The sequence below is a fragment of the Ochotona princeps genome, chromosome 2 (assembly GCF_030435755.1).
Source record: "Ochotona princeps isolate mOchPri1 chromosome 2, mOchPri1.hap1, whole genome shotgun sequence".
Taxonomy (NCBI): domain Eukaryota; kingdom Metazoa; phylum Chordata; class Mammalia; order Lagomorpha; family Ochotonidae; genus Ochotona; species Ochotona princeps.
Genome location: NC_080833.1, coordinates 105,529,045 through 105,540,865, shown reverse-complemented (window position 1 = coordinate 105,540,865; position 11,821 = coordinate 105,529,045). Strand labels below are relative to the sequence as shown.

The following is an 11,821-nucleotide window of genomic DNA, read 5'->3' as shown; positions in this document are numbered from 1 at the left end:
AACCCAAACAGAGGAAGTGACTCACCACAAGGCCACCACGCAGGGCACTGTGGGCGTGGCGGTGCCAGCCTGGGGGATGGGTTGGAAGAGCAGTGGCCATTCTCCAGCAGGTGTGTGTATGCCCTATGGGTGGTGGCAGGACAGGGTACATCCACTACCCTCCTCTTTTTTTTTTTTTTTTTAAGATTTATTCATATTACAAAGTCAGACATACAGAGAGGAGGAGATACAGAGAGGAACATCTTCTGTCCAATAATTCACTCCCCAAGTGACAATGATTGAAGCTGAGCTGATCTGAAGTCAGGCGCCAGAAGCTTCTTCTGGGTCTCCCACATGGGCGCAGGGTACCAAGGCTTTGGACTGTCCTTGACTGCCTTACCAGGGCATAAGCAGGGAGTTGGATGGGAAGCAGGACCACTGGGATTAGAATCAGTGCCCATATGGGATCCCAGCGTGTTCAAGGCGAGGACTTTAGCTGCTAGGCTACCGCGCCGGGCCCTCCCCTCCCGTCCTCTTTTGTCTCCTGGAGGGAGGGTGCACCTCTTATTGCTGTTTCTCAAGGATCTGACTTCCAAATGTCCCCTCCCCACTAACTTCAAAAAAGGGGAAAAAAAAAAAAAGAAAGAAAGTAAAAAGGAAAAAGCACCAAAAAGTGAGTTGGTCTTCAGCATTAAAAAGCCTGGGTCAGAGGAGAGCCATCTGGGGAAGGGGCAGGAGGTGAGGACGAGGGCTCAGAGGGACCCAAAGCTAGCTGGGATGAGGGGAGCCGGTGCTGGAGCCCCAGCAGCGCCAGGGAACTTTGGAATTGGAGGGCAGGAGGAGGAGCCACAGTCAGAAAGCCATCAGATATACTAGTGGGGGAGGAGTCAGACCCAGGCAGAGGAAGGAGCTGGGAGGATCCTCCTGGCCTGGGGCAGGAGAGGTGTGCAGGGGCGGGATGGGGCAGGGCCGGGACCCTGGGCTAAGAGCAAAGAGGTTGCCTATCAGTTCTGAAGCAGAGTGCAGCTCTCAAACTGAATTGAGACTTTTAAAAAATAATTATTTCATTTTTTATTTGAAAGGCAGAGCTACAAAGAGGAGAGAGAGAGAGAGAGAGATACCTTCCGTCTATTTGCTGGTTCACTCCCCCAATATTGCAGTTGCTGGAGCTGAACTATCCAAAGCCAGGAGCTTCTTCCCAGGTCTCCCAGGTGGCTGCAGATGCCCAAGGACTTGAGCCATCCTTCACTGCTTTCCCAGGTGACAAGCAGGGAGCTGGATGGGAAGTGGAGCAGCTGGTACTTAAACCAGTATCTACATGGGGTGCTGCTGCTGCAGGTGGAAGCTTAACCTGCTACATCGCAGCATTGGTCTTGACAGATTCTTCTTTTTTAAGGCAGCTGTCAGAGAACCCAGATGTTCCTAGATAAGCCAGGAGACAAGCTGCTGACACAGGTCCTAAAATGTGACAATTGAATGAAGAAAGCCATTTCTAAAGTGCCTCTGCGGGGAGCAGGCCGCCAGTCCCTGAGTGAATAAACCTGGAAAGCGCCCTGGACAAATGGACAGGCGGGGCCCAGGCTGGCTTTCTAAGGTCTGAAATGCTGCATCTTCCTGAAACATCCATCTTGCCCATTTAAAGGGAAAAATACTTGTTTGGAAAAAAAGGTTTTATTTGAGAGGTAGAATTACAGAGGGTGGCGTGCATGCACACACACACACACACACACAGAGATATTCCTTACACTGGTTTACTCCCCAAATAGCTACAGGAGCCTAGAACTCCATCTGGCCCACGTGGGTGCAGCGACTCAAGCATTTGGGCCACCCTCTACTGCTTTCCTGGGTGCATTAGCAGGGAGTTGGATGGGAAGTGGAGCAGCCAAGCTTTCAAGCTATGCCCACATGGGCTGCTGGCAGCTTAACCCACTGTACCCCAATGCCGACCCTAAGGGGAAAATAACTTGAAAATAAGTTATTATTTCACACTAGATAAGAGTGAAGAACCTAGATTCTGTGATTCTGCCTTAATTGCTTGGCTGGGGGCTGTGTGAACTGCAGGCCTGATAGTCTATCTGTGTGACACCCACACCCAGCAGGACACCTGGCAGGTCACGTAGACAGACCACTCCTCAGGAAGGAGGTCCCTGGTGTTTGATAAGATCCACCGCCCTATAGCTCATCAATTTGTACTTTTTGAAAGTTGCTTGCTTCAAACCCACCAATGGAAGCCTGCTAAACCATGACTGTATACTTAATAGACTGAAATGTATAAGATCCCTGTGCTGTTCAAGGGGGGGCTCTCTCTGTCTCTCTCCCCTCCCCCTCCAGCCCTGATGGGCTTGGGGGGAGGTGGCTGGGAGACCTAGGCTAACCTGAATACATTTATGCCTTAGGACCGACTTCAGACTTGATGATTTTCTGGGGATATCAAAATCCGGCACAAAAAGAGAACGCGCACTCGTAACTATGGGTTCACTCCCTTAAATGCCCTTCACACCGGAGTTGGACTAGACTTGTCAGGAGTCCGGATCCGACACGTGGGCTGGGGGTGCGGATACCATCTCATGCCACCTGCTCTCCCAGGTGCGCACTTAGCAGGAAGCTGGGTTCCGGAGAGCAGGCAGGACTCCAACCTAGGACCGTGGGCTGCGCCAAACGCCTTCCGCAAAGGAAAACCATTGTTACTATGAAATCAAAGACGAACAAAGGGCATAGCCGGAAAACTCAAAACACTGTACGAAACAAGGTGACTCTGTTGGGCACCGTCTACCACGGTGAGGTGTGTAGGCGCACAGCGCGGCCGGGCTGGGAAGAGTGGCGCTCACCGAGGTCAGCTCGCCCACGGCGGTGGGCGGCCGGCAGGGCAGGGCCAGGAGGGAGGGCGCCACCATGGGCCCTCTCCCCCACGCGGCACGTGGGGGGGCGCCCTCTAGGGTCCCAGTGCACCCAGCCCCAGCCCCAGACGGAGGGTCGCGGCGCCTCTCCGAGCCGCCGGCGGCCTGCGCTGGCCGGGGATTCTCCCCGCGGTTGGACCGGGGCGCAGCGGTCGTCCCGCGCCAGGCCGGCCGCAAGCCCACGCCCAGGATCCAGGTCTCCGGTGGCTCGCGGCCTTGCGCTTCCCGGGTTGGGCTCGACTGGGCTCGGCGGGAGGAGGAGGAGTATTGGGAGGAGGAGGAGGAGGAGGAGGAGGAGGAGGGAGCCGGCGGGAGGGCGGAAGGGGGAGGAGAGGAGCGAGCGAGTCAAGCGGAGGGGGCCCGGAGCGCCGACCTGAGGACACGGAGCAGCGGCCCCCGGCCCGGCCAACCTCGCGCGCCGCCGCCGAGTGAGTGGGGACCCCCGGCGGGTTCCCGGGGCGCGGTGGAGCGTGGGGTGGACGCTGCGCGCAAGGGCCGCGCCGAAGTTGCGCGAGTCGGGCGGCTCCGCGGGGAGGGCCGGGCGGGCGAGGGCGCGAGAGGGGCGAGGCGGGAGCCAGCGCCGGGCGCACGCCCTAGACAACCGGGCGGGGAAGGCCAGCGGCCGGCCCGGGGGCCCTGCCCGGCATGCTCATGGCGGCGGCCCCGGGGCGGGCCGGGCGAGCGCCTGGCTGCCGAGGCCGGGCTCCCAGCGCCGCCCCCGGGCAGTCTGGCCCAGGCTCGGCGGCTCTCCATTCCGCCACCCCGGGCGCCGAGCAGCTTTCCGGGGCAACAGGTGGCGAGGAGAGCTGGTCGCGGAGGGGCTCGGGCCCCAGGCGCCCTTTGTTGGGTCGGAGAGGAGCTTGACGACCCGTTTGCACGAGAGCACCCACAGCCCAGCAGTGGCCCACCGCGCAGGCCCCCAACCTGGCCCGGCCCGCAGACGAAGCGGGAGCAGAGCGGAGGGGAAGGACTAGCTGCTTTTTCTTCGCTCATTGGCCTCCCAGTGCCCACCCCGGGGAGGGGAGCGTCGAGCGTCCATGTGCTTAACGGGAAACAGGAAGGAGTGGCTGTGCTTGCCCGCCCCGGCCCCCCGAGGCTCCGGCTCCTATACCGTTATGGGGTGTGTGTGTGTGTGTGAGTGTGAGTGGCTGGCCGGGGAGCTGCTGGTGGAACTGGCTTTCTGGGCGGTAGCTGACTAATTAGCGCCCTAGAGGCCCTCCAACTGCAGGTGTGTAGCGTTCAGTTTTGGCTCCCGACTTCCTCCACCCAGTCAACCTCCTAGCACACGCACGGGGGTGGTCTGAGCCACCTGAGTTGGAAGGAGGGCTGCCAACTCCCAGGCAGGGAGTGGGATGGGAGGGGGGTATAGAGGAGCCTGAGGCATGGCGTGAACCCCTCTTCCTAAAGTACTGAACGGGGGAGGCCCCTGGCAGGCATTCGCTGCCCTTTCTCCCCCAAACCCTCTGAGGTGCTAAGGTGGGAGAAGTGGGCCGCTGGTGCATGCCAGAATTGGGGTGCGCAGTGTGTGAGTGCATTCATGATGGGATTCCCAAGAGCAAGGATTTGTTCGCAGCCTTGCCTTTGGCCCCAAGTGGGGTGTCCTGCACAGGCTGTAGCACAAAGAGGATGCCCCAGGCTCACCTTCCTCACTGGGGACCCTCCGGCCAGTCTTGCCCCTCCCCCCAGGCCTCCCATCCCTGCCCTGGCCCCAGGCTGGCTGACCTCCTGCGGTTACCTTACCCTTTCCCACCTTCCGACCTAAATTTCTGGCCCTCCCGGGTCGCCTGGGGCGTGCCACACCTCTTCTGGGCTTCATTCTTTGTTTGCAGCCTTCTAGAACTTGACCTGCTGCTGCTGCCTGTGTGCGATTTCCAGGAGGAAGACTCTGCAGGCCTTCTAGCTGTCTCTCTGGGGCTGCAATGGGATGGAAGGAGCTTGGGGGACCCCACATTCCTTAGTTACTCCTCCAAACTCCAGTCGGAGCAGTGTTGCTGCTGTTGTCACCCCGAGTCTGGGAAAAGATCCACTGGAGACCCTTTGCCTTTCTTGGTTCACCTAGGAGGGTCTGGCTGGAGTGGGGTGAGGGGATGGTTGTTGGTGGGAATGGGGGGCTGAGATTTGGGCTGGGCTGAGCCCAGCTCCAGTTCCCCAGTAACCCAATGCCAGTGCAATCCCTGCTCTGCTGGCTGCTGTCCAGTCTGCTGGCTGCACAAGCTGGTGTGTGTGTGTGTGTGTGTGTGTGTGTGTGTGTGTGTCCGGGTAGGTGCGTTAGGGGGCGAGAGCTGGGGGGATGTGCAGACACACTCGCTGCTTGTCCTTGGTGGGTAGGGACACAGTGTTCAGAAGTAGGTTAGTTCCTGCAGGGTGTGTGTGTGTGAGGGGAATCAAGTAGGCCCCCCACCCTTTGGGAAGCCGGGAGAGGAGGGCTGTCTCCTTCCCCCAGGGTGCACACCAGCCACTTTTGCCCGCCCTGGCCTCTTGTGGCTGGGCTCCCTTGTTTGGCTTGGCTGGCTGCTGCGAGGAAGCTGTTGGGCTGCCCCCTGGAGTGGATGCTTCAGGGTCCTTTGAGTGAAGCCAGCTGAAAGCCCCACTTGTTGTGTTTCCTCCCGGTGTTGTTGAGTCCTGACCCTACTGAATCGCTGAATGGGGCCTCTCTCTGCTTGGCCAGGCCTGTGGGGCAGGGGAGATGATGATGAGGACGGTGGTGGCTGAGGGGGCTACAGGTCCACTTAAGAGTCCCACCACCCCCGCAGGTCTTGCACTGCTGTCTTGCGCTGCACCTACTCCGTGAGGAACAGCCTGGGTGGGTGCTGGCTTGTCAAGCTGACTGGACGCTTGCCTGCCTCTCCCCACTGCACAAGACATTCCTGGGCCCCAGGGAGTCCAGGACCCCAGCCAGCCGTTTGCATGCTTAACTCTCCAGTGCCAGTCTCTGCTGAGCACGAAGGATGGGGATGGGAGCCTTGTCCTTGGGTTTAGATGTCAATGGAGGAGAAGTGAGGCTCACCACAGCAGTCAGGTGACAGGTGCAGGCGTGCTGTCCCACCTTCCAGCAGCCTGGGCAGAAGGAAGAGGGGGAGATACACAGATGCTTTGAGGGGTGTGCTTTATTCCGTTTTCTAGGGAAAGTGTGTGTGTGTGTAGGAAGTTTCACTGTGGGCAATTTTTTTTCCATCTTTTATTATATTTTTGACAATCTTTACATAGTTAATTAGGGGAAAAAGGTTCAAGGGCTATAGGAAAATGGGTAAGACTATTAGTTCCACATTGTTTCCTTCATGTGTCTGAGGTAAAGGGGGATTTTAAGGGAGAAGCCCTACCCAGCCTCCCACCCATCCCAGGTCCCAGATGTGGGGCATGCTCCGAGGGTCCTGCTCAAGTGGTTTTGATAGTTCAACAGTTATGAATTGCTACCAATCTCGCCACTCTGGGCAATTTTATCTAATTTGTTCGGTTCAGAAGGCTTCTACCTCCTTCACTAATTAAATATTTATTCTGGCTAAAGTGGAGGGGGAAAGGGCAGTGCCCTCAGGGGTGCTGAGGACAGCAGGCTGGTGGGGGGGTAGGCGGAGCTTCTTTGTTGTCAGTGCTGACCTCTGATGAGAGAGAGAGAGACAGAGACAGAGCGAGAGCGCGCGCCAGAGAGCAGTGACCAGGAGTGGGGATGAGAGGGTAAAGTCCTTGAGCTGGAATACTGACCCGTGACAGGCTGAGAGGATTTCGAAAGTACTTCCGTGGTGGGGGGTGGAGCTGTGAGAAGAGCGGGGCAGGACCCGCCTTGCTCCCCGCTCGGCTCGCTTGCTCTAGTCCCAGGTCTGTCTTCATTCAGTCGCACCACGGGCCTCCAGCGGAGAACAGGCTCCGTCTCTCCTCCCAGGCTTGGTGCCTCACCCAGGGGTCTCCAGCATCAGCATCTCGTGGCTCGCCACCTCCCCTGGCTTCCCTTCAGGTGGAGAACCTGCAGCTGCCGGGCTGCTCTGAGAAACCTGGGACAGCTTCCTCCTCAGCTCCTTAGGCTGTTATGCATTCGGGGTGCTGCCGGCTCTTCAGGGCCATCTTCTGCTTTGAGCTCCTGTGTGTGGGGGGAAGTGGGGGTGTGAGGCAGTGGCATCTTCCTTCCTGAATTGAGGGGCTCTTAATGGTGGGGGGTCCCTCTGCAGTTCCCTCCCCCAGGTGTCTAGGTCCCTGCCTTGGCCCTCACTGTCTGTGAAGTGGCTTGCAGATCTCAGGTGGTCTTGCAAGGGGCTGGCTGGTTTGTCACTGGGTATCACCCTTCTGAGAAGTCATACTGTGCCCACCGGTGAGTCAGGAATTCAGCATCATTTGGGGGTGTGATTTTTGCTTTATCATGGCCTGTTTGCTCAAGCGGCTTCCCATCAGATGTGTCATAAGGGAAGGAGAGGGTGGGTTTGTTTGGGCTGTGCTGTCTTGTTCTGGGTCTCCCCCTTCTGCTGCCAATCTGCCATCTGTGGGTTGGCTTGAAGGGGCAGGTGTGAAAGGGTCGGCTGGAGAGTAGGGGCGTTGGGAGAATGACACCTCTAACTTTACTCAGGCTTTTGGCTGTAGCTTCTAGGGCCAGGTCTTGCCCATTCCTCCCGGGCACCAGCACTGTGTGGGGGGGCTGGCATAGTCAGTAGGTGTCAGAGCTGGAAAGTCACCACAGAGAGAGATACAGAGAGGGGCCCAGTGCCACATGGCCAGAACTAGGGGCCTTTGGGTCTTTCTGAGGTCCCAGAAACCAGGGCTGGGGGCTGGGATCTGTGGCCCTGACTGCTTTTGATCAACGTCTTTCTCTTCTCCCATAGCTGCCCCTTCCTGATGCCCTCTCCCTTGCCCCTCCTCTGCCAGGATGCTCCAGACCTTGTATGACTACTTCTGGTGGGAACGCCTGTGGCTTCCTGGGAACTTGACCTGGGCTGACCTAGAAGACCGAGACGGACGTATCTATGCCAAAGCCTCGGACCTCTACATCACACTGCCCCTCGCCTTGGTCTTCCTCATCATTCGCTACTTCTTTGAGCTGTGAGCACACACTTGCCTTCCTCAGCTGCATTATCACTCTGTCTTGGACTTGGGACTTGTCGTTTGCTGTTTGCCTGGTGTTGGGGCTCCCCAGGCCCTGGCCCACTGTACCCCCTGCCTGCCAAGGGACCATTGTCTCTCCGAGAGCTTTCCTTCAATGCTTTTTTGTTCTCACCCTCCACCCGCCACCCCGCCTGGCCACTGCCGAACACAGGCAGCTTTGTCAGCCGGGACAGCCTGAGGAGGCCAGACAAAGAGCTGCCAGGGAAATGGGGAAACTGAGTCCCAGAATAATGTTGCTTGAGTGTGCAGGCCTTCCCTGCTGTTCAAGCTTGGGGGCTGTGAGGGCTGCCAGCATGGGGCACCTCACTCATACTCCTTTTGCAGTTACATAGCCACTCCCCTCGCGGCCCTCCTGAATGTCAAGGAGAAAGCACGGCTGCGGGCCCCTCCCAATGCCACCCTAGAGCACTTCTACCTGACCAGCGGCAAGCAGCCCAAGCAGGTAGGATGATGGGAAGGGTCAAGGTTTGAGTGCCAACCCTGGGTTGGTGCTGGCTGGAGAGCTGGGAGGGGTGTGCCACTGAGTCCTGAATGTGAAGGGAAGTGTCCTCTCTCCTCTGCATCCCCTCTTTCCCCCTACCTCCGCAGGCAGAGGTGGAGCTGCTGTCCCGGCAGAGTGGGCTGTCTGGCAGGCAGGTAGAGCGCTGGTTCCGCCGCCGCCGCAATCAGGACCGGCCCAGTCTGCTTAAGAAGTTCCGAGAAGCCAGGTTGGCGGGGGCTGGCTGGGGCATGCAGAAGTGGGTGGTGGAGGAAGGTGTGATGCGCCTGGATGTGGAGGGGAGGCGACTTGGGTCTCGGGCTGTCAGGCCATCCTCCCATCCCCCCCACCTCACCTGTTTTCCCGCTCCCTTCCAGCTGGAGGTTCACATTTTACCTGGTGGCCTTCATCGCTGGCATGGCTGTCATCATGGATGTGAGTGGGGGTTCCTGGCAAGGGTGGGGGATGAAGCCAGGGAGTTTGGGTGCTTCTCTGAACGTCTCACCATCTCTGCAGAAACCCTGGTTCTACGATTTGAGGAAAGTGTGGGAAGGCTATCCCATCCAGGTAGGAGCTAGGTCCTGCTTCCGTCCATGGGCTGGGTGGGCCTGGAGCCCCGGGATGATTTTGGGCTGCTGAGGTATGCTTGGAGCGGTGAGCCCCCTGGGGCTGCTGCTCTGCAGAGTCCCTCAGCCCTGTCTTCCACTCCAGAGCATCGTCCCTTCCCAGTACTGGTACTACATGATCGAGCTCTCTTTCTACTGGTCCCTGCTCTTCAGTATCGCCTCTGATGTCAAGCGGAAGGTGGGTGAAGGCTTGTAGCTGAGCTGTGTGGGGCGTGAGCGCTGGCCTCACAAGGCTCTCCCCTGGCCTTTGGGTGCTTTGGACGGTGCTCCTGCCACCTGGGAGATGAAGTGAAGTAGGGGAAGGACTAGTGGCACCCCTGGGTCCTGTGTCTTTTCTGAAGGATTTCAAGGAACAGATCATCCACCATGTGGCCACAATCATCCTCATCAGCTTCTCCTGGTTTGCTAACTATGTCCGAGCCGGGACGCTCATCATGGCCCTGCACGACTCTTCGGACTACCTACTGGAGGTCAGAGACCTAGGCCAGGTTCTAGGCGGGGAGGGGGACTGAGGAGAGGAGTACAGAATGAGTACTCTTCATGGGGGGTGTGTGCGCACATGAATGCCTGTGGGAGACAGGAGCCCGAGATGATAGGCACAGCCGGGGTGGGTGTGCTCTTTGTGCAGTCAGCCAAGATGTTCAATTACGCCGGGTGGAAGAACACCTGCAACAACATCTTCATCGTCTTCGCCGTCGTGTTCATCATCACCCGACTGGTTATCCTGCCCTTCTGGTGAGGAGGCAGCTGGGCTGCTCCAGCTCCTGGGAAGCGCCCCCACCCCCACTGTCCCGTGTTTGTAATCCTGCCTCTCCCGGCATCCTCAGGATCCTGTATTGCACACTGGTGTACCCACTGGAGCTCTATCCTGCCTTCTTTGGCTATTACTTCTTCAACCTCATGATGGGGGTGCTGCAGCTGCTGCATGTCTTCTGGGCCTACCTCATTTTGCGCATGGCCCACAAGTTCATAACTGGAAAGGTGAGGGAGGACTCCGACCCCTTGGTTGCACCCACCATCCTCCCCAGAACCACAGCAGGACCCTGGGTACTGTGGGGACCAGCCCTGCCCCTCCCCACCAGCAGTCCAGGGAGCGTGAGACCACCTGACCTCTCCTTCCCTTTGCACAGCTGGTGGAAGATGAACGCAGTGACCGGGAAGAAACGGAGAGCTCAGACGGGGAGGAGGTCATGGCTGGGGGAGGAGCCAAGAGCCGGCCCCTGGCCAATGGCCACCCCGTCCTGAACCACCACCATCCTAAGAATGACTGAACCATTGTCCCAGCGCCGGCCTTGCATATTCATGCAGAAAGACAAGAAACTGCCCCACCTTCCCGACAGGGCCACTCTGAGTTCTGGGGAGAAAGTGGGAGGAAGGGCTTGGGTTCTTCCTCCCTGCTGCTTTGTCACCCAGAGGCCTCTAAACCAAATCCTAACCAGCTTATCCCCAGGTAGAGGGGAGGCTGGTTGCTTCCTCCGTCAGAGGGGAGATGGTCTTACTTTCCCCTCTGTCTTCCAAGTTGTCCTTTCAGTTGCTTTGGGGACCCTTCCTTAGCCCTGGGGAGGGGGGGCAGGGGTCACCAGTCACATTCCTCCTCCTTTAGAAATCTGGCCCCAGCTGTTTACCCTTGACCTCCAGAGCCAGGACTGTGCCTTACTGTCTCACCTGTGGGCCTGCCAAAGCTGGACCAAGGCTCGCCTAAAGACTCCCTAACTCGGGCCAGAAACCAAAGCTGAGCTGACTTTTTAACCTTTTCCCTCCTAAGACACAGATGCATCCAGTGTGGGAGGGGGCACCTGACCCTTACCCTACCTCTGTCAAGTGCAGGCGCCGTCCTCCTGGGGACTGGGCGCATGGCCTTCGTGCTATTTCTCTGCCAGTCGCCCCTGCAGTCAAAGGTCCAAGACCTTACTGCCTCCTCTCTTCTCTTCAGCTAGGCTAGCTGGTTTGGAGTAGAATGGCAACTACTTTCTAATTTTTATTTATTAAACATTTTGAGGGTTTTGGCTTTTAAAGCCAGAATTTCAGTTAACACCTGGCTGGCTTTTCAGCAGAGGGACCATTTCACGCCAAAATGTACTGTTAATGGATGTTTTTTTTAATTAAAATACATTAAAGATGAAATAAAACATGGTAACAAGTGTCAAGACTATTTTAGCAGCTGAGAAGTGGACCAGCTAAATAAACTAAGCTAGTCTGTCTTGTGCCTTCCTTGCACTTATGGAACATGTGTTTTTTTAAGTCCAGTGGTTCCTGCCCGCCTTTTAAATTTTATGTGGTTTATATAGTCGAGAGGGATGCATGTCTGTGTGGGGGAGGTTCCAGGGGCCATTCCTTGCTGTCAAATTACACCATGGAGGATGGCCACTTGATGATGCTCTAGAGACCCCAATGTGGGATATGTTTTGTGTTGTATTTCCCATAGTGAGTATGAAAGTTAGAGGATGATGGCTGCCCATGGTGGAGGGGAAACCAGGGGAAAAAGTCCAATCACACCTGTTTTAATCATCTTGTTAAAAGTCTTTCAAGAAACAGTACAAACCGGGGAACGTGGATGCACGGCTCCTGCTTGGGAATGGTGCTGGCTTGAGGCACCAACACTTGCACACACGTGCTAGGAGGGAAGGGTGAGTGACAGTGCTGAGGGGGTCAGGCCCAGGTGACAGCGGTCATGTTTTCCCACTTCCCAGCGCCTCTGGACGTGAAGGAACCCTGCCTACTAGCACCATGATGGAAAGGATCTCCTGAACCAGAAC

General features: G+C 57.3%; 1 protein-coding gene across 3 annotated transcripts; it reads left to right on the top strand.

The window, feature by feature from the left end:
- Positions 1–2,622: 2,622 nt before the first annotated feature.
- CERS2 (ceramide synthase 2) lies at positions 2,623–10,781 on the top strand. 3 transcript variants are annotated; one of them, XM_004588867.2, is made up of 11 exons: positions 2,623–2,761; positions 7,725–7,898; positions 8,286–8,403; positions 8,550–8,668; positions 8,817–8,874; positions 8,956–9,006; positions 9,151–9,243; positions 9,407–9,535; positions 9,694–9,800; positions 9,893–10,046; positions 10,196–10,781. In XM_004588867.2, exons 2-11 carry the CDS (start codon positions 7,726–7,728, stop codon positions 10,334–10,336), a joined length of 1,143 nt encoding a protein of 380 aa, XP_004588924.1. In that variant the 5' UTR covers positions 2,623–2,761; position 7,725; the 3' UTR covers positions 10,337–10,781. The 3 variants fall into 3 exon arrangements, with proteins under 3 accessions (XP_004588924.1, XP_058516203.1, XP_058516204.1); XM_058660220.1 differs by lacking the exon at positions 2,623–2,761 and adding an exon at positions 3,198–3,304; XM_058660221.1 differs by lacking the exon at positions 2,623–2,761 and adding an exon at positions 3,214–3,304 and having other exon boundaries at positions 7,682–7,898.
- Positions 10,782–11,821: the final 1,040 nt, after the last annotated feature.